The 27,527-nt window shown below is 37.9% G+C and overlaps 3 protein-coding genes across 3 annotated transcripts; 1 reads left to right on the forward strand and 2 right to left on the reverse strand.

Annotated features, from left to right (window-relative positions):
• Window positions 1–985: 985 nt before the first annotated feature.
• Window positions 986–7,129, forward strand: cxcr3.1 (chemokine (C-X-C motif) receptor 3, tandem duplicate 1). Its single transcript, XM_028470794.1, has 3 exons — window positions 986–1,065; window positions 4,052–4,435; window positions 5,391–7,129. Exons 1-3 carry the CDS (start codon window positions 1,048–1,050, stop codon window positions 6,123–6,125), a joined length of 1,137 nt encoding a protein of 378 aa, XP_028326595.1. The 5' UTR covers window positions 986–1,047; the 3' UTR covers window positions 6,126–7,129.
• Window positions 7,130–10,325: 3,196 nt separating this feature from the next.
• On the reverse strand, window positions 10,326–19,837 carry LOC114478611 (C-X-C chemokine receptor type 3-like). The gene is made up of 3 exons (XM_028471786.1): window positions 19,598–19,837; window positions 15,505–15,840; window positions 10,326–13,456 (listed from the first exon to the last, which is right to left on the reverse strand). The coding sequence occupies exons 1-3, from the start codon at window positions 19,685–19,687 to the stop codon at window positions 12,731–12,733; spliced, it is 1,152 nt and encodes a 383-aa protein (XP_028327587.1). The 5' UTR covers window positions 19,688–19,837; the 3' UTR covers window positions 10,326–12,730.
• A 1,435-nt stretch (window positions 19,838–21,272) lies between these two features.
• Window positions 21,273–26,835, reverse strand: cxcr3.2 (chemokine (C-X-C motif) receptor 3, tandem duplicate 2). The gene is made up of 2 exons (XM_028470857.1): window positions 26,679–26,835; window positions 21,273–23,834 (listed from the first exon to the last, which is right to left on the reverse strand). The coding sequence occupies exons 1-2, from the start codon at window positions 26,712–26,714 to the stop codon at window positions 22,728–22,730; spliced, it is 1,143 nt and encodes a 380-aa protein (XP_028326658.1). The 5' UTR covers window positions 26,715–26,835; the 3' UTR covers window positions 21,273–22,727.
• Between the last annotated feature and the right edge of the window lie 692 nt (window positions 26,836–27,527).

Below are 27,527 nucleotides of genomic sequence, written 5' to 3' on the forward strand. Positions count from 1 at the left end.
TGTATTGAGCAATAGTACTGTTAGTTTGTGGTTAAATTTGTCAAAAAAAAAAAAATGCATAAAAAGGAACGAGGAACATTTCCCAATTATTTTTAAATTATTAAATCTTTCCAAGTACCCCCTGCAATGTGCTGCTGTACCCCTAGATGGGCAGCTTTTATCACCATGGGGGCCACAAAAATGTGATAGTTTGTTATAAGGGCCAAATGATCAATAATCCTGTTAGATTTTAGAATAATGAGCAATCTGAGCAATATACAGAACATGACTAATGGTTTTGTTTGTTTTTGAAGTCATTCTGTGTGTTTTTCTCTCAAACGGTGTGTTTTTGTTGTTGTTAGTGCCACGCTTGGCCGCTTTGTGTGAATGTGCTGATATTTTGATGTGCTCTGGGAATACTTTGTTGGTTATTAAAGTGTTATGTATGTGCCTCTAGGAAAATGTTGTTGTTATTGTTCCTGGAGGTGTGCACTATTTAATTCCTATTTAATTATGTACGTTTTCTTTTTCTTTTCATTCAGTATTCTGGAGCATCTGTAAAAAAAAAAAAAAAAAAAAAAAAAGCAATTTCCCCCTGGAGTAAATAAAGCATATCTGATGATTTTGATGTATGTTTTTCTCAAGTGGTTTCCAAGGTTATTAAGAACGAACAAAAGATAAAGCCCTGTATTTAATATTAAGAAAATGTAAACAGGAAGCAGTAACCAAGACAAATCTGTCCTCATTTAAATGAAGATGATCTCACACTGTCATGAGTGTCAACTTCCTGTTAAAACTAAAATGTTTTGGTTCATTACTAATTAATGAATAAACCACATGTACATTCTGTCTCTTGGGCATTCCAACAATGGATGGAAGTTTAATAATGTTTCTGAAACACTGTACCGAGTGTGTGTTTCAAAGATAATCATCCTCTCCTGTGAAACCATAACAAATGGGTATTGAGTGAAACCTTTGTGTGGATGAGAAAAGGTTTTATCTCATACTTCCTCTGTGGTTATTGTACACGAAGTCAGTGGTGATGCTGGCTTTTTGATCTCAGCTTTCATGGACTACTACAGTTTGGTAAGTCATTATTAAATACCTTTTAATGAATACACGTATTTAATTTATTTGTAGAATATTTACATTTTCTAAACACATTGGGATTTGTTTTGTTTGAATACAGAACAGTAAGTTTAAAGTATTGGAAAATACATTCGTTAAGCATTTCTGCTACTATAATATTCTGAATTTCTGTCATTGAGGAAACCATGCAGAAGTACAATCAAGATAATAATTTACTAAATATTTAAAGCTGCTGCTTTTGTGATTCTACTTGTTTCCTTTTTTAAGGGGTACGGTAACGTATCTTCCCTTTCTACTGAAAAAAACAATGAAGCTCTGTTTCATTGGGTAAGACATTAGCATTAGATCTAAGACCATCTAAGACATTCAGTAGATTTGATTTAAAGTCAGGTTTGACTTAAGTGATCGTGCATTTAAAAGAGAGATTCTATTGCTTGCAATTTGAAACTATGTAATTTAAGATGTGGCCTGAATGTTTTTTTTTTTAAAACATGTCATATAAATGTAATGAATACATTATTTTAAACACAAAATAGCTCTAGAAAAATGTTAAAATCTTATTGATGTGTTTGGTAGATTTTGATGCCAGAGAAGGAAATCATTATTTTAGACTCACTCAGCTGCCTTTTATTAGTAAAAAATAAAACATGTATCTTAGTAATGCTCTGCATGTCATACATAAATTTAGTTAGTTTAATGCATTGATATTAAAATTCACAGAGAAGTCACTTGTGTTTGTGAAAGTTCTCAGTCATTTGGTTCGTGTTGATTTTGGTTCAGAACAGAAGCATCTTAGATTAGAGATGAAACATTTTTGAGCAAAACTCCAGTTGCCATGGAGCTAGTCAGCTATCATTGAAATATATGTAGACTCAATTTTTAAACCATACTCACCAGAAATTCAAAACAAAGGGGTGGAATTGAAAATGTGAACAAGATCAAATATTCTTATGAAAACTGAGATACATTTTGCCTTTTAGAAAACGGCACAAATTATCACCGCTGAGTGAAAGTGTAAATAGGATTACCAAAAGAAAAATGCACAGGATTAGTTTGTTTCCCAGAAGAATGCCAGTGACCAACCTTCAGGTTGTTACACAACATGTTGAGGCTCTTTAAGCTGCTGGTAAGTCAAATTAATTTGTCGATTTATTGTGTAACCACAGTTTGGACCGTTGGCTTTGCCTAAGGTTTGACACTCTGATAATAATAAAGCGTGAGAGAAGATGACTAACGGTCCTAACAAGTGCACGGCTCCATCATGTGGTTGAAAAAGAACTGTAAAGACAATTTAACTCGGGTCACCAACCTTTCTGAAACTGAGCTACTTCATAGGCACTGAATAGTCAGGAGGGCTACCAGTTTGAAAAGCACTTCTTAAATTATTGTTATGGATGCTGTGCCCCCCCCCCCCCCCCCATGTTTTCATAGTATTAGCGTAATCTTTTATCCATTTCTTTTTTCTTTTTTTTTTTAGTTTTAGGAATGTCTTGTTTATATAGTTTTAGGATTGTGGTCTTTTGTCGTTTATATATCTATTTATTTTCTATGTTGTTTTTAATGGTTTTTAGGATTGTTCTTTTGTTGTTTTTATAGTTTTAGGATCGTTCTTTTATGTTCTTTTAGGATTACTATCCCAGTGTTACCTAGGATGTGGCCCTCTGTGGGGGGCTGTGATGGGCCATGGCTGCAGTGGTTCTGTCTCGTGGCCCTCAGTGCTGGCTCCTTGTGATGTCTCCTTACCTCTGTACCCAGTCATGTGCCATTGTCCCTATTTTTACCTGTGTCTGTGTGTGGTGGGCGGGGTTTGTACATGGTGGATGTTTTGTTTATTTTTATTTTGAACTTTGTAAAAGCACTTTAAGCTGCATGTTATTGTATCTATGTATAAATAAAGATTGATTGATTGATTAAATACTAAACGTTAATGGTTTCGCTTTAATTAGAGGGTAAAATCATAAGGAAGGCCAGCAGTAACTTCATAAGGTAGGAAACGTTTAAGTTTCAACATGCGACACTTTATTTCTCCTAATATTCATTTTCATTACATTTCATACAAAATTGTCATCCAACAAACAACTTAGAACTAATCGTGTAACATTTGTAACCTTTAACAATTATGTCATACTTTACAAAAATCCATGCTTTTAAAAATATATATTTTATATCATATTATATATAACATACCTCTGACCATTCAACAGATCTGCAACACTTAAAAACATTTGTTGTTCCAATGAAAAAAAAACATTTAAAGCTAGGGTAGGTAATTTCCTCCAGATACACTTTTTAAGTTTTTGGTTTAAATTGTCTTTATGTCCTGACAGAAATGAACATCTTATGTGTTCTGAAAAAGGAACGAAGACAATCCATCATCTGTAGCAGCTGTAAATTTGTAATAACTTCGACCAATGGGAAAAAAAAACGAATCACGTCTCTCTGTCTCCCTGCTCGTTCTCACACTGAAAGCGCGTCACTGCTAACAAAGTTAAAACAGAGTTTTTGCTCACATTTTTAACATAAATAATGGTAAAGTTTGTTTACTCACTGCTGAATGAGACATGAGACAATGACGTTTCTACACAATACAAGCGATGAGCTTAGGTTCGCTTCTGCAGCAGCTGTGCGCGTGCATCAGAGTGAGACAGAGCACGAGGGGGGTGAAGGCGGAGCCATCAGGAAGGTGACATTCAAAATCATGCTAGCTTTTGAAAATCACCTACCCTACCTTTAAAGAGGGTTAATTTAATGCTAAAACTTTATCATGTGCAGTAGTATTTAACTACTAGGTACTAACTACATTTGTTATATGTATTGATCTTTGTATGTTTGAATCCTGAAAAGTAAATCAGATTTTAGATGAAGCTCATTGGTGACTAGAGCTCCTGAGGGCACTTCACATGGTCCATGAGGGCTACCTGGCGCCTGCGGGCACTGTGTTGGTGACCCCTGCTTTAGATGCATGTTTCCTCTTTACATGCAGGATTCACAGATGGAGAACATTACAAATTTGGATGACTTCCTCTCCCTTTGGGAATTGTTGAACGAGTACAACAGCTCAGATGAGGACTACTATGACTCTGGCGAGGTCTGCGACCTGAATGAGGGTATGACCTTCAAGGCGGTTTTCATACCCATTCTGTATTCACTGGCCTTCGTTGTGGGCATCCTTGGGAATGGGGTGTTGTTGGCCGTGCTGTTTCAAAGCAGGAAAACCAGGAGTGTGACAGACACCTTCATCCTCCATCTGGCCTTGGCAGACATTCTGCTGCTGATGACGCTTCCCTTCTGGACTGTCCAGTACACTCGCCCTGGTGGATGGGCATTTGGGACACCACACTGCAAGATCACTGGCTCTGTTTTTACGGTAAGAATTGGGCTGAAGGTTTTTCAGTCACAGTGGAAGCTTATGTTCAAGCAGATCATGTAACTTCAACTTATAATGTGCGTAACTGGTGTGTCAAAGTCAAGGTTAGCAAACCAAATCCGGAAAACCCTTATTTTACCCTTGAAATGATATTAGCTCAAAGAAAAAATAAATTGGTTATTTTTGTAATCTGTAACCAAAGATATATTATCCATAATGTGAAAGTGTTCAAATTAGGGCACCGTAAATTTAAAACTTGAACTTTATCCTTAAAGTACAACTCTGCCTTTTGGAAGCTTGATCTGAGACAGTCTGACAGACTCATTTTGTGAGGCTAAAGTACGAGGTGTTTTTGCCCCGAAAAGTGATTGTAATATTTGTACCCAACCTTAATGTCCTCCCCTTTCCGCAGCGTGTTGCTACTATTAGCCCATCAGAACAAGGGTTAACTATTATCTCTACCTGTGTATTCCAATGACACCGAAAATACCATATTAAAGATGTGCTTTATTCTGCCACCTACTGACAACTAGGATAATTAACATTGTCTATAAATGTATGAGGCTAATATTTTAGCAAAGCATTGTTTTTTTTTTTTTGTTTTTTTTTTGGAGGAACAAAGAAAAAACATTTTTAGATACAACCAACTACAATTTGACGGGTAAACTTGTATGCAATTCGCTACACAAATACATATTCCTTGCGTTGCCTTGCCTTGTCTTGCCTTGTCTGGCGTTGCCTTGCCTTGCGTAGTCTTCCTTTGCCTTGCGTTGTGTTGCCTTGCACTGTCTAAACTCTTAGGAGACACGGATGCTCAGTCCAGGTTGTGATATTTCTGAAGTTTAGATATTGTTACAGTGACCCTCTAGAGTTAAATGTTGCTGTTCATGAAAATGAAGACAAGAGTATAGAAAGTGACATCATCCCAGTTTTTTTTTCTTTTTTGTACTCTTAGATGAACTTCTACTGTGGGATCTTTCTCCTGGCCTGCATTAGTCTGGACCGCTACCTGTCCATCGTCCATGCTACTCAGATGTACTCCCGCAGGAAGTCCTGGATGGTCCAGGTCAGCTGTTTGTTAGTGTGGCTCCTGTCTCTGCTCCTCTCTATTCCTGACTGGTACTTTCTCGAGGCCTTACACGACGAAAGACGAGACAGAATCGAGTGCGTTCAAAACTATTTTAGGCACGGCGAGCAGGTGGCATCTGCCTTGAGGCTGACATCTCGTCTGATCTACCACATCCTGGGATTCCTGCTGCCTTCAGCCGTCCTGGTCTTCTGCTACTCCTCCATTCTGCACAAGCTGAGCTGTCGCACTCAAGGCGTTCAGAAGCAGAAGGCTTTCAGGGTGATTGTGGCTGTGGTCGTGGTTTTCTTCATCTCCTGGACACCGTACAACATCGCACTCATGGTGGACACACTTTATTCAAACGATACAATAGACGCTTGTGCAGTCGGGTTATCTTTGGATAAAGCCTTAACAGTAACAGCATCCATTGGCTACCTCCACTGCAGCCTTAATCCCATCCTGTATGCCTTTGTGGGAGTGAAGTTCAGGCGTCAGCTTATCGACGTCCTGCGATCTCTGAGCTGCAAACTGAAGAGCGGCGCTAGGCTTCACTCCTCCGTTAGCAGAAGAAGCTCCGCTTGGTCTGAATCTGCAGATACTTCTAACTCTATTGCTATCTGAGAAACCTTACATTTACACACAGGGTCTGAATGCACATTGTAAATTATATAAATAGTTGTTCTTTAAAGCAGCTGGAGAACATTTTTTTATCAGATAAAGACATAATGTAGGCCTCATTGATCAATAAATCAAAGATAATTTGTTTCATTTGCTCAAAAAAAATTGACGTTTTTGGAAAATGTATGGAGTCCCATGAATTGATTCACAAGTGTTTTTTTCTTCATTCTTACTGTGATTTCTTGTGTTTCTACGTCAAACAAGGACGGCAGTGATTCTCATTTTTGTTCTAGTTTGTTTCGAGTATTCTCTGTGATATCACCGCGCTGGCAGATGTTCAATTTTGGTCAGATTTAGATCCTTCCATGTAAACCCCAAAATAAACATAAACACCAGAAATTTTTGGGAAGTCACTTTGGTTGAATTTCTGGGCTGTTAACACAAGAAATCACAGTGAAAATGTAGTAAAAGCACTTCTATGTATCTGTCTACAGGACCCCACATCCCACAATGCAATGATGAAAATTTTTCCTGCAATATTAATAAACGAAGTAGTGTTTACAGTAGAGATGAAAACAAACTTTCCAGTGACAATTTCAACCTTTTACATTATTTTTCAAGCAATTGATCTTTGATGGATTAATCTATGAGGCCTACGTTATGTGTTCATCTTTTGGCTTCAGAAGCTTTAATGAATTAAGATATTTTTATAAATACAAAATATTCTTAGATCATACTACATACATGTCAACCCTAAGTAATGTTCACCTGTACTACGAAATAAACACATGTTTATTTTCTTTACAAAACATGAACTGATGTTCAAAAATTCTTCTTACCTACGTAATAAAACAGCCACAACATTGGACATGGCAGAAATGTGTATTAAATACAGGTGAACAGTCGGGGTTGACATTAGGGATGTAACGATTCACTCAACTCCCGATACGATTCGATTCACGATACTGGGTTCACGATACGATTCTCTCACGACTTATTTTACAAAATGGGACTGTAGACAAATTTTTTTTTTGGGAAAAAAACTAGAAAATACCATACTATTTTCCTTTTATTTTTCATTGTCAAAAGAATCCCTTGATAAACAATTCAAAACAATGCAATTTAACTAAAAATAAATCTTGAATGAAATAAATAAAGGAATAATACAAATGAAAATGAAGCCTATTAATTTAAATTCTGGTTCTATAATAAACAATGTAAAACTGCATAATAGTTCTTTTTCTTTTAAAAGTGCAACTGAAAATGTATTTTGTGCCTTAACAATTGGATTTAAAAAAAAAAAAAAAAAAAAAACCTGATTACACTGATTTACATCATATTTGTTTGGACCAGCAGAGGGCGCTGGTAACCCAGTGGTCGGTTGGCATGCAGATATCTTGCAGTGAAGCAGAGAAGCTATGCTAGCAGAAAGAGCTAATAGAAAAACGTGACTTTTACAGATAATCAAGTAATATTACAGATATTCTTTCAGTGCTTAAGGGGTAATGAATCATTTATTAACATATTTAAGAGTAGAAGGCGACCAGAAAGAAAGTATTAGCAGACTCCGCCCGCCGCCTACACTTGTGGTTAAAAAAAGTACTGCGATTCAATTTTCAGAAAATCGACATCAACCGTGATACCTATAAATCTATTTTTAACTGCCTTACGATTAATCGTTACATCCCTAGTTGACATGTATGTCTTTAGTGAATGTGTCATTATGCATTTATTCCCTATTTCTTTTAGCCAGGCAGCTTCAGGGCATTACAAGTTCATAACAGTATTTATTACTGTTGTGAATGCTCCAATTTTCCAGAGCAGCTTTGAAATCTTTACATTAAGTGTTGAAACTTAGAATAAATGTGATTTTGATATGTAAATAGATTATTCAACATTACAGATCGTTATCCCATCATGTGTTGCCTCGATCTTTCTCCACAGTAAAAAAAAAAAAGTATGTTATCAGCGTTAATTTTTACTTGTCTTTTTTTGTATTTTGTAAAAGTGGAGGGAAATAAATGTGATCTGTAGCTCATTAAACAAGCAATGGCCTAATGTATGTCATCATCATTAACTTCTAGATAGGTGAATTCATATTTCTTTTTATACTTTGCCAAACTTAAAGTGCCTCTCCTGCAGGAAGCCACCAGAGGGCAGAGGTAACATTATTATTATATTGGTCATTAGGTTAGATTATTGTCAAACTCAAGGCCCGGGGGCCAAATTTGGCCCTTTAGAGCTTCTAACTCAGTCTGCAGGAGACGGTAAAGAACATGTATCATTGTGTAAATTACAAAATAATTCATTAGTATATCTCTCAGTCCCTCCAAATACACATGGACACAAATGTACAAATTTCCCACGCTTATGTCACATGAAGTCAGTCACTTTTTTAATCTCAAATTGAACACCTTTAAAAAAAAAAAAAATCAAAATCCTGCAAATTTCCCTTAAACTGTTCTACTAAATTTAATAAAAATGATTCAGAATATCAAGTTAATTTAAGTTTCAGGTCACTTAATGCTGTATTGTCTCTTATATACTTTTTATGTAATTTATACCTGAAAGAACAAACTATTGCACTTTTTCCTGTCTAAAATTTGTGGTCTTTATTTGGCCCCTGAACTAAATGAGTTTAACACCCCAAGGTTAGATAATGAAGTCAACAGGATGCTCTCTGGTTTCATCTACTCGTTTTTTGTTTTTTTTTTAATTAGTATTCTTTTTTATCAGCCTAAATGAATAAAGTTTTGCAACAATCTTGTTCAGAGAGAACTGGGAGCCACTGGTACTGATACACAGTCATTCCTACTTGAGTTTTCTCAGAGCCGTTGCAGCACCGAGCCATTACGGGGCTCCAAAGCTCAGTCTTAGTTCACGTCTGAGGAGAATAAAATCAAGATTCTGGGTTGACCTCTCACCTTTCTCGTGATCACTGAAACCCCACGAAGCGAGGTCTTGCATGGAGCCCCAAACTGAGGGAGATTGACAGTAGTCTTGAGTTTCTTCCGTTTTCTAATAATTGCTCCAACAATTGTTGCCTTCTTAAAGAAAAACTAACAGGTCTGTGAGAACCTGCATTCTTGCTAATTGGTAGGTGATCAAAAACTTATTTTATACAATAAAATGCTAAAGAATTATTTCAAAATCATACATTTTATATTCTATCTCTCACAGTTGAAGTTTACCTACAATGAAAATGACAGACCTCAGTTTTTGGAAGTTGGAAAACTTGCATTTTCTCCCCCACATTGTATGTATATGATAAACAACTTTCACAAGCTGTAGCTCATGTTCTTGCTCTCAAAATATCACATTGGTTTTGTTTTTTGACATACAGAGAATTGCTGTTTTCCTTATATATTGATTTTTGATCGCTTGTGTTGCTGGAGTGGCTCAACTTAAGATGGTTAAGTTTATAGAGAGGTTGTAATAGATTGTAGCAGTTGATAAACCAGTAAAATTTCCAAACTGGGGCGCCCGACAGAGCTAGAAACATGTGAGCTCACGGACTGCTGATGTTCAACAATGCCAGGAATGAGCGTCTGCTTATCTGGTCTGTTCAGTTCACTCTGTCAGTGCTGCTAACACTAAACGTTCCCAGCATGCTCCTCTGCTCTTCTTCAGCTTCTCTGAGAAGCAGCGGCTGGACTCATGTTTATTTATAATTATAAAAGATATCAGCTTGTCTTTGCCCCTCCCCCAGGCATGCTTTAGCATGCTGTGACTGGTAAATGGTGATACCAAAATATGCACAGACAGACATCTAGTGAGATCTTTGTGGAGACACATCTAAAATGAATCGAACTTATTATTTCCTGTTCCTGTTGCTGATCTGTGAGTCATTCACACACCTCGTAATGCTCAGCTCGACCACACCCAACCACAGCAGCAAAACTGCAATGTGGAATGTTGAAGCAGACGAAAATGCGTTTAAACTCAGAATTAACTAAATTAACAGTTGAGTAAAGACACCAAACTGTAGATAATATAGATCTGGTGAAGCAGAAAGTGAATGTGTTCACTGCACAGTCACTGAGGTTGTACTGTGCAGAGATCAGAGCTTCCTTGTTTACATGTGCTTTGCTTGTAGCAGCCACACTGACTGAGTTCTGTGGAGCCTGGGCTGCTGTTTGTTTCATTTCTTTTGCAACAAACAAAAAACCAAAACCTCACTATTTAAAAAAAAAAACAACACTGTTAACACTCAACATTTATTTTAAAATCATACAGGACACACATGCAGCTCATGTCAGACTGACTGTTCGTGTGATTTCTGTGCTTTGATGAGTAAATATTTGAGATTAAAATGCACTTATATGCTTTCAGTTCTTAAAAAATAATGCTTTATCATTGCGGCTGTTTTTCACGTGATCAACACGGATCATTGCAGTGCAGGGATCAACCACCCTACTACTGTTGGCTCTAACAACCGGTCTGTCCACAGGATAAACATTTCAGTCAGAAGTGGAGACGGCAAGGCGGCGCACAATATTTCACAATCAGACACACACACACTTTACTTTAACCATATCCTTCCTCACAATGATGTGTTTTTAGTTTCAAAACGTTTGGGTGCAAAAACGTGTGAATATAAACAGATGTTTATCAACTCGAGTAGAAAAACACATTTCAAAGGAAGGATATGATAGCTCTATGAGTTCACATATAAGCTATTAATGTGATGGATATAGATATACAGTAGATGTGATTCTTTTTTTTAATAATGTGTTTAGGTTTCATTTCATCAGACAACTGTTCCTTAGGAAATCCACTTTGATCTCCAATCTTTGTCAGAGGCGTCTTCTGATCGCTTTGATGTTTCCTTGACTTCAAAGGCATCAGTAAAACCTTAATATATAGGAAATCAGATGACTTCACTCAACAAGAGGCACAAGACTTTGAAACAAAGTGGAAAAAAAAACATTAAGAAAATCTGAAAAACTGTTTCCCACTTTAAGTAGGAAACCACCGTGTTGCGCAACAAACTGATAAATAACACTTTCTTTGAAATAACATTTAAACATTATCATCACATAATGGACATTTTCCTGCCAGGGATTAACCTGCAGAGCTAAAATAAATTGACACTTTTTTCAACTCCAACTTTCCTTCATCCGTCACCAACTGTTACTAAAGCAGCAGCTGTGGTTGACGTCTCCCTGTAACAGAACGGCCTTTATACGAGGGAAATGAAACAGCTACAGCTTTATTTCTCCTCTTCCTCCCTCCTCAGATTCACTTACCCTCACATGACCCATGACTTCACCGCATGTTGGTGTCCGACACTCCTGTACCAACAATGGAACTCCCTCTCTGACACAGTCGGGATCACGCAGAAAGAGGAGATGCTTTATTGCATGTTATCAGCAATAAAACTCAACACGGATGCGTCGAACCTTTTGATTCCGGAGCACAATCGCACCGTAAAACAAGTTTACACCCTTACAATAACAATGATGTTTTGACTAAACCATATTCTGCTGCTTAAAGGTTCACTCTCATATAAAAAAACACAAAACATCTAATAAAAAAATAAAAGGATCTACAGCTTGTGTCAAACTCATGGCCCGGGGGCTAAATCCGGCCCTTTGGAGCATCTTTGGAGAAAGTAAAAATGACAGAGAAAACATGAATCATTGTGTAAATAAAACTCAACAATGATTACAGGGACTCAGTTTTCCCGGTGCTTATATCGCACGATTGCAGTCATTTTTAAAGTTAAACTGCTGAAAAAACTCTAAATTCTCGCAAAATCCTTCAATTATCCTCAAATTAATACATATTTCCCTTATTAAATCGAATTTGGTCAAAAAGACTAGGAAATTTAAAGTAAAGACCCTGTTGGGACTGATATTATCTATCACTTTTTGCTTGAATATTATTTAGTATATTATGTATGTGTAGTGGAAACAAAAACTTTACCTTGTTCTTGTTTTAACTAATTTATTTTTTACTTTTTGGTAGCTTTTATAGTTTTATCTTTCATAAAATCCTACTTTGTGACCTTTTATTGTTTTTCATGTACTTGTCTTGTTTTCAGAACATTTTAGTATTATTTTGACACTGAAACTTTTATGTACTGCTGCCAGGAAACCGCTATTATTAATCTCATTAATGTAAATAAAGACTAATGAAAATGAAAGTGCAAACTAGGGCACAATAATGTTGAAGTTACTCGTTTTCAACGAGTAATTTAACGAGTAACAAGTGAAAAAAAATGTAAAAATTCCTGCATAAAATCTGTGGCCCACTTGAGATCAAACTGCTCCGTATTTGACCCCTGAGCTAAAACGAGTTTGACATCCCTGATCTACAGGAAGAATATCTTGCTTTTATTATTTCATATTATCGTAAAGTTGAAGTAATCAATGAAATAACTTTACTTTATCTGTGAGTAATTCTAGTGTGTAAAATTCATAATGTGCAAGTCAATATTGGTACCAGGCTTGATGACGTGCCTCCAAATGCGTCACATTTAAGTGGAATGTAAGAGAGTCATGTTCCTAAAATACTTCTCTCTCCACGTAACAAACACCTCCGCGCTCGTGAACCCATGACATGAGATCACAGTGTTGTTTAGACGTCCTCTGAGTCATTATTCATCAGCATTGAGCCGACACTGTCTGATGCTCCAAGTTGGTCATTGGTTTCAACTCCTCTGCTGTTGGATTCTGCTGATCCAGCACTTCCTCACCCATACCCATCTCCCACAGTGAGCCTTTGGATTCAGTTGTCGTACATTTCAGTGTCGCGAGAGCCCTTTTCCTGAAGTTGTCGCACAGGCCGAGGTAGAGCAGAGGCCTGAGGCCGGCATGGATGCAGCCAATCACAGCAGTGACTGTGAGAGCTGCTTTCAAGGATTTATTTGGAACAGTTTGCTTAGGGTTGTGAGTCACGGTGTCCGCGATGAGGGTGATGTTATACGGCATCCAGCAGAGAAAGAAAAGACCCACCAGAGGAAATATGAGCAAAGTAGATTTTTGCTCCTGGAGGCTTTTCAGGTTGCACCGCAGTTTGAGCAGCACTGAGGAGCAGCACATCATCAGCAGCACTGCAGGAAGCACAAAACCCACCACGTGGTGGAACAGGCGGAGCGTTCCCACTGAGCTGTACGCACACCGGGTTTTCTGGTGAACGTGATCTTCCTCAGAAACCAGGTAAATCCAGTCTGGGATGACGAGGAGGAGTGAGAGGAGCCACACACACAGACAGCTGAGGTGGACACGTAGACGTTTGCTGGGCGGGAACAGCTGGATGCTGTGCACCATGGACAGGAAGTGGTCCAGCCCGATGCACACCAGAAGAAACATCCCGCACAAGAAATTCATCTGGGGATAAAAAGTATAACGTTGGTTAGAAATGCTGCCCGTTACTTAAATTATTTTTAAGTAATCCCATTTTTCACTGAAATGTATTCCCTCTAATTCACATGTATCAAACTCAAGGCCCGGGGGCCAAATCTGGCCCGTCAGATCTTCCGATTTGGCCTGCAGGAGAAAGTGAAAATAACAGAGAAAATGTAAATTATTGTGTAAATTACCAAATAATTCAGTGAAATGTTGTTGACACAACTAGACATTTTTTCCAAAATCCTGGAATTTTTCTCAAATTATTCCATAAAATCTCCCCAAATTAAATAAAACTTGATCTCAAAAATCAAAGGACATCTAAGTATCTGTCACTTAGATCAGTTTCACGGTCCTTAAATAGCGACCCCACTTTTTTTTTTTTCAAATTCAACCAACCAAATTTAGTTTTTCAAAAATAGCTGTTGAAAAAACACATTCACATATGGAATCTTTTTTTAACTGTAAATCTATGTTTTCCTGTGCAACATGCATTTCACAGCTTGCCTGTCAAAAGTCCAACATGAGACACATTAAGTTTTGGTTTTTTGACCAGGTGTCCGCGACCCACTTTTGGGTCCTGACCCACCAGTTGAGAATCGCTGGCTTAGATATTGTTGATGCCTTCTATACTTTATGTGGCCCAAGATTTTGTAAGAATTGAGAGTTACTTAAACAATTTCAGATGATAAATGACTGCCATGCTGTGATATAATGTGAGCCCTGCTAATATTGTGGAATTTCATTATATTTGTGTATTTTTTTTTAATATAACTACAACTTTGCAGCCTATGTTGTAGTCCTACATTGATTTTAAATACACTATTAGATTCATTGATAATCAAAACATACATTTAGCATTTGAAATAACAATTATATTTGTAATTGTCAAATAGTTATTAAAATATTGTAAGGACCAGTTATATTTTTGTTCTTCTTTTTCTAATTGGAACACTGATGACATCATCAGCGTAGCTTCTGGGAACGCTGTTGATAATGTCATCAGTGACAAAATGAATGGGATATATACAGATCTATATATTTTGTTTTGGTAGCCAGAACATCACCAAAATGTAAACACCTGTTCCTTGTCCCAGTTATCAACTTTCCTGAAAATTTCATTCAAACGCGTTCACACCTTTTGAAGTTATCTTGCTAACTGACAGACAAGTGCTCTATAAACAAAGTTTACTGACTTACTGACAGACGGATAAACGGAGACAAAAACATAACCTTACCGCTCTGCGCTTGGTGGAGGTCTGAATCTCTTTGTAAATAAGTGAAATGAAACAGTATTTAGTGCCTTCTGAACAGATTTATTCTATAGTTTTTATCATGTCTGGTCATCTTCTGCCTGATGTGGGACCAAGACTGACCTTTGTATTTTTTGGTGTCATTTTGTTGTCGTTTGTCTGTTCTTTTTGTTTTTCCTGTACATTTTTCTCTTGTGTGTTTTTGTTGTCGTTTGTGTTTCTTTGTTATTTGTGTGTATTTTCTAGTGATCTTGTGTATTTTTCTCCCATTTCGTGTGCCTTTGTTGTTGTTGTTGTTTGTGTTGCTAGTAATACCAAGTATTTTTTGTCTTGGTGTCATTTTGTGTATTTTGTTGTTGTTTCTCTTCTTTTTAGTATTGAGTAAATTTTCCTTTTATTTTGTGTTTTTGTAGTCGTTTTGTGAGTTGATAGTAATTTTATGATTTTTACCTAAAATTAAACATTAAAAACCCCTAATTTGTTAATTTTCCTCTCTCTCTGTCTGTCTCAAGTACCCCCTGTAGGGCCATACCCCCATTTGGCCCCCAGGCCTTGAGTTTGACACGTGTCTGAAGAGATGAAAAGTAAAACTCAACATCTTAAGGCCCTCCTCTCCTCTCGCCTTTTCCCAGAAAGTCTGATGGAATTTTTTTGTGGAAAACGCTGTCAGTGTTCTATCAAGAGTCACCCAGAAACTTAAAACTCATGGCTTTGCTCCAAGACTCTCTAGATTTCACTTTCAGTCTCCATCTGCTCCACTCAGTGTTCAGTACTTACATTAAAAATGGCTCCACAGATTTTGCAGAGGGCTGTAGTGCACCATCCAGCAGCCTCTGCGGCTCTAAAGGGCAGCGTCACCAGCAGCAGGATGTCTGATATGCTCAGGTGGAGGATGAAGGTGTCGGATGTTCTCCATGCGCGTCTCCTCTGAGCGAGCACGACCAGTAGCAGAAGGTTCCCCAGCAGGCCTACGGGGAACACCAGCGAGTACAGAACGGGGATCCACACCGACTTCTTGCTGCTTTGATCGAACCCCTCATCGTACACGTAGTCACTGTCGTAGTCGTAGGTGGAGTTCTGACCAAACAATCCATCCAGGTCCACGTCCATGCTCTGAGCAGACACAGAATGGTGGAACATGAAGACACGTTGTGTGGGAGCTCAATCCCTCACACACTGGGAATGTGTTTGTAGTTCTGCTTTCTCTTTCATTGCACACTGATGAGATCTAACGGTGGAAACTCCAATGGGGCTTTTAAAAAAATGCTCACACTCACATGGTCTGATGTCATTCAGTGGCGCAACAGCTGAGGGGGTTTCAACGGAAACACGGTCTCCCTTCGTCACACACACGCACACACACACACACGCACTAGGTCAACACCAGTACACTGTGCACGTGGACTGTGACCGTTTGACCCCAAATAATCTGTGTGATTTGAGAATCAGGTGCAAATATAAAGCACTTTCTCAGCAAGTGGACAGATGGAAAATAAGACAAGACAAAAGTCACTGCATCAACACTTTTTGTGCAACGTACCAATGGAGGAAATCCAAGCTCACAAAGACCTCATAACATCTGAGAACATGTTGAAATAGTGCAAACACTGGGAAACACAAACCTAATGAAACTGTGTCTGTGTCTGTGTACAGCTGTAGAGTGTCACTAAAACCCTAAAATGCGCAATGGGAGCCAAAATCTGACATAATTGTCAACAAACACAGAGATTTAGTAGAAGAAGAAATCTGAGGAATTAACCAAACACCTCCAGATCTGAGTCTGTGCTCCTTAACTGGAAAAAGGTGGAGTGCATTCTCTGGGTTGGGGATGAGATCCTGCTCCAAGTGGTGGAGTTCAAGGACCTTAGGGTCTTGTTCATGAGTGAGACAATAGTTGTGTTTAAAAACTGGTAATGGAAACACCTGCACTTTGAAGAACAACACTCAAATATCGCTAAAGAGTTTTTACGCTTTCATGAGGAGGAATTTCAGACGTTTCGATATTGAAATGTGTCGCAAAAGCGTTATGGAAACACTTTTTCCACAAATACACGTCACAGAACGTGACAAATCTGGTCACATGACCACTTCTCTCCGACTGTACGCAGAAGAGGACACCAGGACATTTCGTAGCGTTTTACTTAAAAATGATTACTGCCACATTAGACGTGAAACAACAAAGGAATGCAGAGTGTTATAAGGTTGTTTGGAGCATCCATCTTCTTACAGCAAACTCTCGCTGAATGAGATTTCACGGGAGTTACGAGGCTCCTGCCCAAAACAGCCTTCAATGGAAACATGTTCGAAACGCAATTATACTTTGTTTACATTTAGAAGTATCGCCTTTATTTTACAAAAATCTGTAATGTCTCAAAAAAGATACTACAGTATGTCTCTCAGCTGGCCTGGAAACACCTCAAAATCCCATGGGGGGAGGGATATCTGGGCCTCCCTGCTTAGGATGCTGCCCCCGCAATCCGATAATGGATACGTGTCAGAAACTGGATGGATGGATGGATGGATGAAAATGATCAATGCATCCGTATTCACAGCGCTTCACTTTTTCCACATTTTCTTATGTTACAGCCTAAATACCCCATAATGACCATTTTATAAAAAACAGACAATGAAGAAATCACATTTCCGTCTTCGCTATGAAGCTCAAAATTGAGCTCAGCTGCTTCCTGTTTCCATTGATCATCCCTGAGGATGATGATCTAAATTCAGTTGATTGGACATGATTTGGCAATGTATGTCTATATAAGGCCCCACAGTTTCCAGTGCATGTCAGAGTGCAAACACCATGCATGAAGTCAAAGGAATTGTCTGTAAACCTCTGAGACACGATTGTTTCGAGGCACAAATAAAATAACAGAGATGAAATACAAGTACTGGCAAAGGTACTTGTCTTCAGTACTCAAATAAAGTATAGATACTTGAATAAAAATTGACTGATAAAAGTAAAAGTATGGAAGTTGCTCCCTTATTTGCATGAAGTAAAAAAAACTACATGCTACTTTTATTTTATTTTTTATTTATTTCTTTATTTAAGTAGGGACAGTACATATTAATGAACATTCAAAAAAATGTAAATATGCCAGATTGTAGCCAACTAAATGTACTTAAGTAAAAAAAAAAAAGTAAAACAATTGTCCCTTCAATATTAAGACAGGCTTTTTAAAGCCAGAAAATTCCATATCTTTTATTTATTTTAAGAACTTGTAGAATACTGATACATGGAAACAAGTTAAATCTGTTACACCTGGAGAATTTAGCACTGATTATAGATCACATTTGTAAATAAAATGTGTCAAGAAAAAAAAGGTGCAAATGCTCAAACAAACCCAGAGCAGCTTTGAGTTTAACATTTTTAAGAACTTGTAGAAAACTACTACAATACATGCAATACATGAGCTGCTCCTCCAGCTTTGCGATTGTTGGTTTGACGTCATCTTTGAAAGTCTTAAAAGTAACGAGCTCATTTTTGAAAGGCAGTGGCTATCAGTACGTAATACGTGTCAATAGACCGGCAATCTATCCGTACGCAGCGCCCCTCATTGACCAGTTTAGGTCACGTGATTGGTGCACCACGTGACCTAAAGTTCTGTCAGTTTTATTTTAGCTCATGTTTTTTGCTACACTGCTAACCCTTTTATTTTAGCCCTAACCCAGGAAATAACCTAAAACGTTTATTTTTTTCTTATCTGTATTTTTAAAGGTTGAAATTTCAGTGTTAAATATGTTAAAAAGAAAAAATATATATGTCAAAAGTCAGATTCGAACCCACGGCAGCAGAAGAAAGAATCCTCGAGCCAGGCACCTTAGACCGGAAATGTCATCTTTCGTACCGATAGACTGCCTATGGATATATACTGTACATACTGTACATGTGTATTACGTACTAGGAGACGCTTCCTTTTTAAAATGTAATGTGTAGAAACTACAGATGTTTGTTTTAAAAAAGTAAGTAGTAAAAGTGAAGTCACCCAAAAAAAAAAAATACTCTGTAAAGTACAAATACCAAAAAAACGACTTAAGTCACATTTCTGCTGCTTTGAAGGTCCCAATGAACCCAGTGGCTTGGAACCACTCTTTGGTGTGAACGCTAGATTTATTTCAGACTCGGGGTCCACATAAACCAGGGGTGTCAAACTCATTTTAGTTCAGGGGCCAAATATGGAGCAGTTTGATCTTAAGTGGGCCACAAATTTTTTTGCAGAAACATTACTAATTTCAACATTATTGTGCCCTAGTTTGTACTTCTACATATACATAAATGCAAAACATGTAATAAACCGACCTTATCTAAGCAATAAGTGACAGATATCAGTCCCAATAGGATCTCTGCTCTAAATTTCCTAGATTTTGTGACCAATTTCTATTTAAGGGAAATATGTCAATTTGAGGAAAATTGAAGGATTTTGTAAGAATTTTTTCAGCAGTTTAACATAAAAAATGGCTGCAATCATGCGATATAAGCACCGGGAAAACTGTTAGCCCCTGCAAATATTGTGTTTAATTTACACGATGATCCATGTTGTCATTTTTACTTTCGCTTGCGGGCCCAATTGGATGCTCCAAAGGGCCGGATTTGGCCCCCAGGCCATGAGTTTGACACATGTTAAACCGTACAGACAAACATTATTATGACATTGAACAAAACATTCCAAAATAAGTGAAAAACAGGCACATCTGATTTACGCTGTTGTGCTCTTATTTCAGTCCAATAATAAAACTCCTTTTACACACACACACGCACACGCGCACACACACACACACACGCACACACACACACACACTCCAGCTGTCCAGTGTCTGTCAAACTCCAGCGTTAATCGCACAAACTTCATCTGTGATCACCAATACTCACGTGTTTGCGGATGTTGCGGATCAATAAAAACCGCCAAAAACAAAGAGAAGCTGATAGAATGACGTCAGTGATCCGGACGGGTCGCTCCATTCATTCTGGATTATTCATATTATTCCTCATTTATTCTTTCCTCTTAAAGCATTGCCTTTAGTTAACTTTGCTTTGGCCAATCACTAAAAACCATCAGAAACGCTACAGCTTCCCATAATTCTGCCAACAACAATACACAACCTTCGTCGATCGATGATATTTCAAGATAAAAGTTTCAACCAATTCAGCGGCGTCAGTAAAAAAAATACAAACGTACATTAAAAAAGCAAACAACAACCTTTATTTTTAATTGTACTGAATTTTAAAATGTTGAACAAAATGCAGAGGCCCCGTGATTCCAAAGGTGTTCAACGTTTATTACCTAATTTATTTTGAAGGATGATCTTCGTATTTCCGCTCTTTTAGACGCACAAAGCAGACAAAGAGCCGCACAAACAGCCGACCTGCGCTAGATGGCGCTGCTCCGTTTATCTTTTATACACTTTGAATACTTGTGCGCTTTTATACATTATTCTCATTCTGTATTTCAGTCAGTGACATGTTTATTTACATTTGTTGCTTTTACAAAGTTGCACCAAATTGTTGTAAAATATAATATTTTGATAGCATTTAGTTTTCTGCTCCAAATAAGTTAATGAATCCATGTGACTTTAATAGTTTTTCTTCCTCAAATAAAGAATGTAATTTGTTGATCTCCAATCATTTTTGGAACTTTGTTTGGCATTACTTGTACAATTCGTGCTTTATAAGCACAGGATGATGGATTCATTTACAATTGTTACTGTGTTAACATCTGAATAAATTGCTCAGTGAACTAAAAAGCACGTGATTTTACTGAAGTTGTGCAACCACTCTCTGAAAAGTGAGACTAAACAGTATTTAACCTTAAACTATGTTTTTCCACAAATCTCATGCACATTTGGCAGTTGTAGAAAGTTGCACAAAAAAACAAAAACAAAAAAAAAAAACCCTGCAGAAGTGTTTTAATCCAACGAGTTTTATTCTTTAATTCCTAATGTATTTGTGTTCATATGGCAATTAACTGGTTATAGAAGCAATGCTTTTTTCCACCATATCTTGATGTATTTCAGTCAGTAACGCTTCAATGTTTGTTCCTTTTACAATTACGCACCAAATTGTTCCAAAAAACATGGAATTGAATTCTTTTTTCTGTGCTTCAAACACATTGGTGTGAATAAATACTAACCAAATGTAATATACATGAATTTAATTTGTTTACACCGGAAACAGGTTTCTGATTAATGTGTTACTACAGAAACAGTTTGTAAAGCATTTCTTAACATCTATATTGATCACAAGCGCTGTTTTATAGAGGGAACCAGTGTCCACCAGCTCCTGATTTCTAATTGAAACATACTCCCAGTTAACAAAGAGCTGCATAGCAGAAGACCAAGAGAAACAGAATACCATCAAAAACCTTCCTATCATTAGGTTTTCACTCTGTAAAAGTTCATTTCTGCATTTTTTATTACGTCAGTTGAACTGGAACAAAGGAAAACAGCTTTGGGTGGCAAAAGATTCAAAGATACAAAATGTTTATTATCATACATATAAGAAAAGCATTTCCTGTACACTCAAATTGATGCTTTTTGCTGCTGTCACTGCTGGAACATAAGACAGAAAGAAAATAACAGAGGAATGAATAGGTTTGATATATAAAAAGATTAGATTTTATTCATGCTAATTATTGTACACGGCATAAGGGTCATAGTTTCAGAGGGATAAATGAGTTACTTTGTTTTCCAGAAGCGTCTGAAGTGGATCTGTTGAAGCTGTAAACGTGTACAAACGTGTCAGAAATGTTGCTCTGAATGTGAGCTGGCATTCATTTGGAATTAACTTAGTTAAGTGCAACTGGCCTGTAGTTATGAGACAAGATTATCAATTTATCATTAAACAATTTACGGAACTGTTTTGTATTGATTCATTTACAAAGCTTAGTTTGTTCTTATCAACTAAAAGCCCATTATTATGCTATCCATTCTAAATACATTTATTTAACTTTTAATTCATATGCCCTCCTTTACTGCTTTTATCCTTTTATTTTTGGTGCTCTTTGAAACTGTAATTTAGATTTTTTTTTTTCCCTTTATATTTTACCAGCATTTTAATTTATGCTTTTTAACTTTGATGCTTTCATTATGAGCTGGTATGACAGAGCCAAGTTTTTGTTCCACCAGTGGGACTTCTCTGCACATCATTTCCTTATAGATTTTACAGATTCTATATCTTATCATATCTGTTAATAAGTTTACTCTTTTTAACGCCAGTGTTTCTCTGCATCTATGGGTTGGATGTTGGTCTGCTCTGACTGATGTCCAGAGTTGGTTTACATGCAGTGAGGTAAGGGTGGATGAACAATGTTAAACAAATGCTTGTGTTTTTGGTTTTTTTTTCCCACAAACCGTAATGTCTCGTGTATATTTGGCAGCTCCAGAAAGTTGCATAGAACAAACCTGCAGAAGCATTTTAATGCAAAAAAAAAGGAGTCTTTAACACCAATTATGTAACTGACACAACGACACAGAGAATCATCTTTATGTAATGTAGAAAAAACAACTTTACACTTCTTAATGGCACACAGAATACAAATCCGGAGCTTAAAGCTGACAAAACATATAAAAACATTCATCAAAAACCTTTGAGTAAGTACAATAATTATCACTAACGCAATTTTCCAGTCAGAAGTGATGAAATCAGTTGATGGTAAAAATGTGAAATGTGTGTCTTTGGTTACAAAATATCTGCTGAGAAAAGCTTTTTAATAATATGGAGAAATGCAGACATTGCGTAAGACCCACAGAGACAAAAATCAACTTTGACAGAATGTTCTTCGGTTGTATGAGAAACAAGGATGAGATGTGAGTCATCGCTGACCCTTGGCTTTACTCTGATTTAATGATTGAATGCTGTCGCACTCATAAGTAAAAGGTGAACATTGTAATGTGTTAAAAGCTGCTCCGAACCAACAACGAGAAGGCAAAGCACCGGTTTGGAGCCTGTGTCTCCAACAAGTTGAATCAAAGTGGTAATGCTTTCCAAATGTCTGTGATTGTCGTCACATCATGGCAGAGTAGAAAGTGTTCTCACTCTCAGCGGAGCTGGATGAGCCTGCAAATCTCCTGTGCCTCCTTTCCCTCCATTCCTCCATCCCAAGCAAACCTCTGCGTCCCAGCAGCCCTTTGCACATCTTCACCAGCTCCCTGCGAAACTTCACCCCCACAAAGCCGTACAGCAGAGGGTTGAGGGCACAGTGTGAGAGCCCCACACTTTCAGTGATCAGAGTCCCGATGTCCATCACTTTGTTAAAGGTGCAGCTCCCAGTCAGGGCCCCCATCCAGTGCAGACTGTCCACCAGCTGGAAGATGTTGAATGGAGCCCAGCAGAACACAAACACAGACACCAAAGAGATGATCAGACTGAGGGATTTGCGCTTCTGCCGGCGACTGGCGTTGCACAGAGATCTGAAGATCTGGATGTAGCAGTAGAGCATGATCAGGAGGGGGAACCCGAACCCCAGAACCACACTGACCAGCTGCAGCCCCACATGCCACTGTGTAGCACTGTCTGTGAACCACAGCTGGCAGTAAGGCCCCCGTGTTTGGTCCAAAAGGTGCAGCTCCTTAACATCTTTGAAGAAGATGTCCACCCCGCTCAATCCCAGGCAAATGACCCAGATAATGGCACAAGCCACTTGGGCGTGGCAGGTGTTGCGTTTCCACCCTGAGGTGACGGCATGAACAATGGCCAGGTATCGGTCGAAGCTGATACAGGCCAGGAAGAGGATGCCACTGTAGCGGTTGACAGAGAAAAGGGCTCCAGAGATTTTGCAGAGGGGGACACCAAACACCCAGTGGTGAGCCCACTGTACAGCGAACAGAGGCAGGGTGAAGGCCAGCAGGAGGTCGGAGATGGCCAGGTGAAGAAGGAAGGTGTCTGTCAGGGAGAACGCACAGCCTCTACTGCTGTGAGAGCTTCTGTAGCGCCTGATCACACACAGCACCAGCACGTTGCCAACAACAGCCAGAACAAACACAAGGCTGTAAACAATGGGGGCGTACTTCTCTGCAAACACATAGATGTCCTCCTGTAAGCATGGGGCCGCCATGCTCCCACTCGTCTCAGGAGACAGAGTGTTATTCTCATCGTCGTAATCGATATCGGCCTGGAAGAGAAACCAAATACAGAAAATACCTGAGTTAGTTCAAAGAGACTCACCTCACCCGAGCCTCAGCTAATTGCCCATCCCCACACATTTGTTTCATATTGCTTGACAAAGGAATAAAAAAAAAAAACTATCACTAGTATCTTGCACGGTGGTGTAGTGGTTAACTAGCTTAAAGGAACATATACGTAGGGCAGGATCAAGAAATCAGACTCCATAGTAAAACAACGGGAGTTAAAGCTGGAGTATGTAAGTTTTTTTGTTGTTGTATTTGGTCCAAAATCCATAATCATTTTATTATATTGTATTGCATTTGTAATCCAAAGTGTTCTGAGTGAATCTCTTCTTCTTCTGGCCCTGTAAATGAGCTATAGAAATACAGGAGCATGACGCTGGATTTCAGCCCATCAGAGATCTTTCTACCAACTGGGTGATCCCATGAGCTGTTTTAAAGGGGCAGTATTATGTTATTTTTCACCAATTTCCATTTGTTCTAAGAACCCCAACAACATAGTATTTGAGAATTATTTTTCCAAACTTCCAAAAGTTTTAGCCTCTGAAAAGTGAGCAGTTCTGAAAATGGGCTGTTTTGGGGCCTGTTTATGCATATTCATGAGTAGGCGTGACCGTAGACACAGACTTCATGAGTGTCAGTCAGCTGCTGCTGCTTCAAACACTTACTGGAGCTGCTAAGTCACTTTCTTCTCCTCCTCTCCTCTCCTAACCACAGGAATAGTCAGTTTGAGGTGATAATCATTTGTTTTGCCCAACCGCTGCGTCACGTTGGGCCACAAACATGTCAGATCAAGTCAAAGACAATATGAGGCGATATAACGGATACTAAAAATGGAACTGCTCCGGAGGAGGAGCTGACATTTTACAAAATGTGGAATAACAAGGAAGTGGGGAAACAGAACTTTTTCAACTTTAGCCCTCTGAATGAGGCTAAAGGGATGTATATCACTGTAGCAAAACCATTATAAAGTGATTTTTTTCTTTAAGCACTACTATTGGCTGCTTGTCAAAAGTCAATGCACGTTCTGGATTTGAAAGTAGAGCACCTCACGATTCTACATACCCCAGCATTAAGGTAATTGCAGTCATCAGCCAAGTGAACTCTTTAGCACCGCAGGTGATACTGTGACTAGAGGATGGATACCTGACCGAAGCACAACCGGACCCAAAGAACTGGTGGTTGGCTTCAGTCACATAGTGTAAATATGTGAATGATAAACATGTGTAAAAAAATGAGGTTTTAATTGTTGGGTTGGAGTCGGACTCATACGAAAGAATGTGGCCTGATCTGCACTCTTACTGTGACACGATTATTTATTTACTCGTCGTTCTGTTTACTGCAAGACCCTCGCGCATGCCTCCGCGGAACCAAACAATAGTTTGGCCCACTGCGCTTGTGTTCTTTTAGTCTCCAAGCTGTCTTCTACGTAGGAAATTTGGGCCCCGTGTGGGCTCGTTCTTTTGGGTTTTCAACGCTTCATCACTCTTTAGCGTTAAAATACTTGAAATTAACGTTTATTTTTTCACAATCCTGCTCTATGCTCCTTTAAATAAAAGATGTAAAAGTTTGAAATAAATCTTTGCTGTAAACATTGTCAGAAAAATTTCCTGCATTGCATTGTGGGAGGTGGAGTCCTGCGGACCGATGTATACAAGTGTTTTTTTTTTCTTCATTCTTACTGAGAATGTTGGCTTTCTTTGCAGAACTAGGTGGACAGTGATTTGTTTGGCACCATGTTTGTCCTAGTTTGTTCCTGTTATTCTCCGTGATATGACCTTGCGACTCGAGATATACATTTTCGGCCAGATTCGGATCTTTCCGTGTTTGTAAACCCCAAGATAAACATCCGCCATTATTTTGTCGCAACCATCAGTCCTAGAAAACACCAGAAATGTGTTTGGTAGTCAGTCTTTGTAGAGTTTTTGTGGCAAACACAAGACATTACAGTAAGAATGAAGTAAAAGCACTTCTATGCATCTGTCTACGCACGAGACTCCACATCCCACAATTCAATGCACAAAACTTTACTGACAATGTCAATAAGATAGTGTCAATAGTGGAGATCAAAACAAAACATTGGGTGCCATGCAGTTTCAATATTGAATATTTATTTATTTATCTATGAGGCCTTCACTATGGATTTATCTGATAAAAAATCAATCGTTTCCCGCAGCTTTAATATTTGCTTTAATAATATCAAATGTACTAATTGTTTGACAAAGTTATTTTTTATGTACTTAATTTATTTTACCTGCTGGACCATTGCTGTGAGTCACATCACAGTGCAAGTTTGCATGTTCTCTGTCTAGTCTGTCCTACTTCCGCACACAGAGATGATGTGTAGCTGGTTTTATAATGGGAATAATAATATTCTGTGAGCATTTACTGCTTGTTTTTAGTCAACTGATGAAAATGTTTTTTTTGTCATCATGTGTTTCAGGCAGGTTTTATCAGCTTTCTTGCATTTCACCAAATGTGCAGCAAGTGTGTCTCTGCAAGAGTTAAATTAGGAATATTAGTTAAATGTGTTTATTGTACTTAAGCAGTATCTACTCCTTTAATGTTTTATTTACTAAGCATGACACTCCCAATATTATCCGTCATTGCATTTTTTTCTGTTTAACCAATGTTAAGTTGCAAAAACAACTTCATACTGTGTAGTTTAATGAAGGTATTTTGGGCAAAGTTTTGTTTTAAAAATGCATACATCATTGTAACAACAACATTATTCACTTTAAATCATTATGAAATCATCCTGTTTGTCTCCTGTTGTTGTTTATGTTGGACTTAAATAAATGACTTTAGTAAAAGCATAAGCATCCTCTCACCCAGTAATCTTCTGTCGTCGGCACTGCTTCATCCATGTTTGTTGTAAAGGTAGAGGCAGCAGAGCGAGATTGAAGACAGCACACTGCTGAAAAAACACATCAGATTAAAAACAAACATCCTTTTTTTTCTTCTTCAGGTTTTCTGGCCCACACTCGTCCAGATGACGGAGGACACAGAAAGGAGAAGTTCATTTAAAGGAACTGAATCTTCCAACAATTTGGATTGAGGCAAGTTTATCTATAGTGGGAATGGATGACTGTTAAAGGAAAAAAAAAAAAAGGAAAAACATGCTTCACAGGCAGCTATAGACTGCTATACCAGACAGAACGTGACTGTTTGGGCTTCAGGGAAGTTATTTACAGTTTTACCAATTGAGCACACAGGATTTATTAACTAAATAAATGAATAAATAAATGAATAAAAAACAAAAGGGTTTTTTTTTTTTTTTTTACAAAGTGAAAATGATGTGATTAATCCATGAGAAGCAGAAATGGTTCTTCTAAATAACATTCCAACTGAAGAAGTGAAAGTGCTGGGTTGGCAGAATTTGCAACTCCTCGATGTTTTTTTCATGTTTAGGTTGATTTGAGTTAAAAAAAAAAAAAATAATAAGAATAATAAGAATAATAATAATAATAATGAGGAGATTGTATAATTAGAAAAGACAAACATTGAGTAACAGGATATTAATTAGAGATTCCCACAGTGATATTTTACTCCTCTAGATACAGACTAATTGTATGTCTGTCAACTGCAACCTGTTTTTTGTTGTTGTTTTTTTGATAGAAAGATCTGCATTCTTTTTCACCATGGTGTCAATATGTTAACATTTTTATACATAAGAAACG

The sequence above is a fragment of the Gouania willdenowi genome, chromosome 16 (assembly GCF_900634775.1).
Source record: "Gouania willdenowi chromosome 16, fGouWil2.1, whole genome shotgun sequence".
Lineage (NCBI taxonomy): Eukaryota > Metazoa > Chordata > Actinopteri > Blenniiformes > Gobiesocidae > Gouania > Gouania willdenowi.

Excerpts from the sequence above, each read along its gene's own strand:
- cxcr3.1 (XM_028470794.1), top strand. Across the intron at positions 4,436-5,390 it reads TCACTGGCTCTGTTTTTACG|ATGAACTTCTACTGTGGGAT; the intron begins GTAAGAATTGGG and ends TTGTACTCTTAG.
- LOC114478611 (XM_028471786.1), bottom strand. The coding sequence starts at position 19,687 with ATGGAGCGACCCGTCCGGATCACTGACGTCATTCTATCAGCTTCTCTT. Across the intron at positions 15,841-19,597 it reads TCCGCAACATCCGCAAACAC|AGCATGGACGTGGACCTGGA; the intron begins GTGAGTATTGGT and ends GTGTCTGCTCAG. Across the intron at positions 13,457-15,504 it reads TCTGTGGAGCCATTTTTAAT|ATGAATTTCTTGTGCGGGAT; the intron begins GTAAGTACTGAA and ends TTTTATCCCCAG.
- cxcr3.2 (XM_028470857.1), bottom strand. The coding sequence starts at position 26,714 with ATGGATGAAGCAGTGCCGACGACAGAAGATTACTGG. Across the intron at positions 23,835-26,678 it reads CGACGACAGAAGATTACTGG|GCCGATATCGATTACGACGA; the intron begins GTGAGAGGATGC and ends TTTCTCTTCCAG.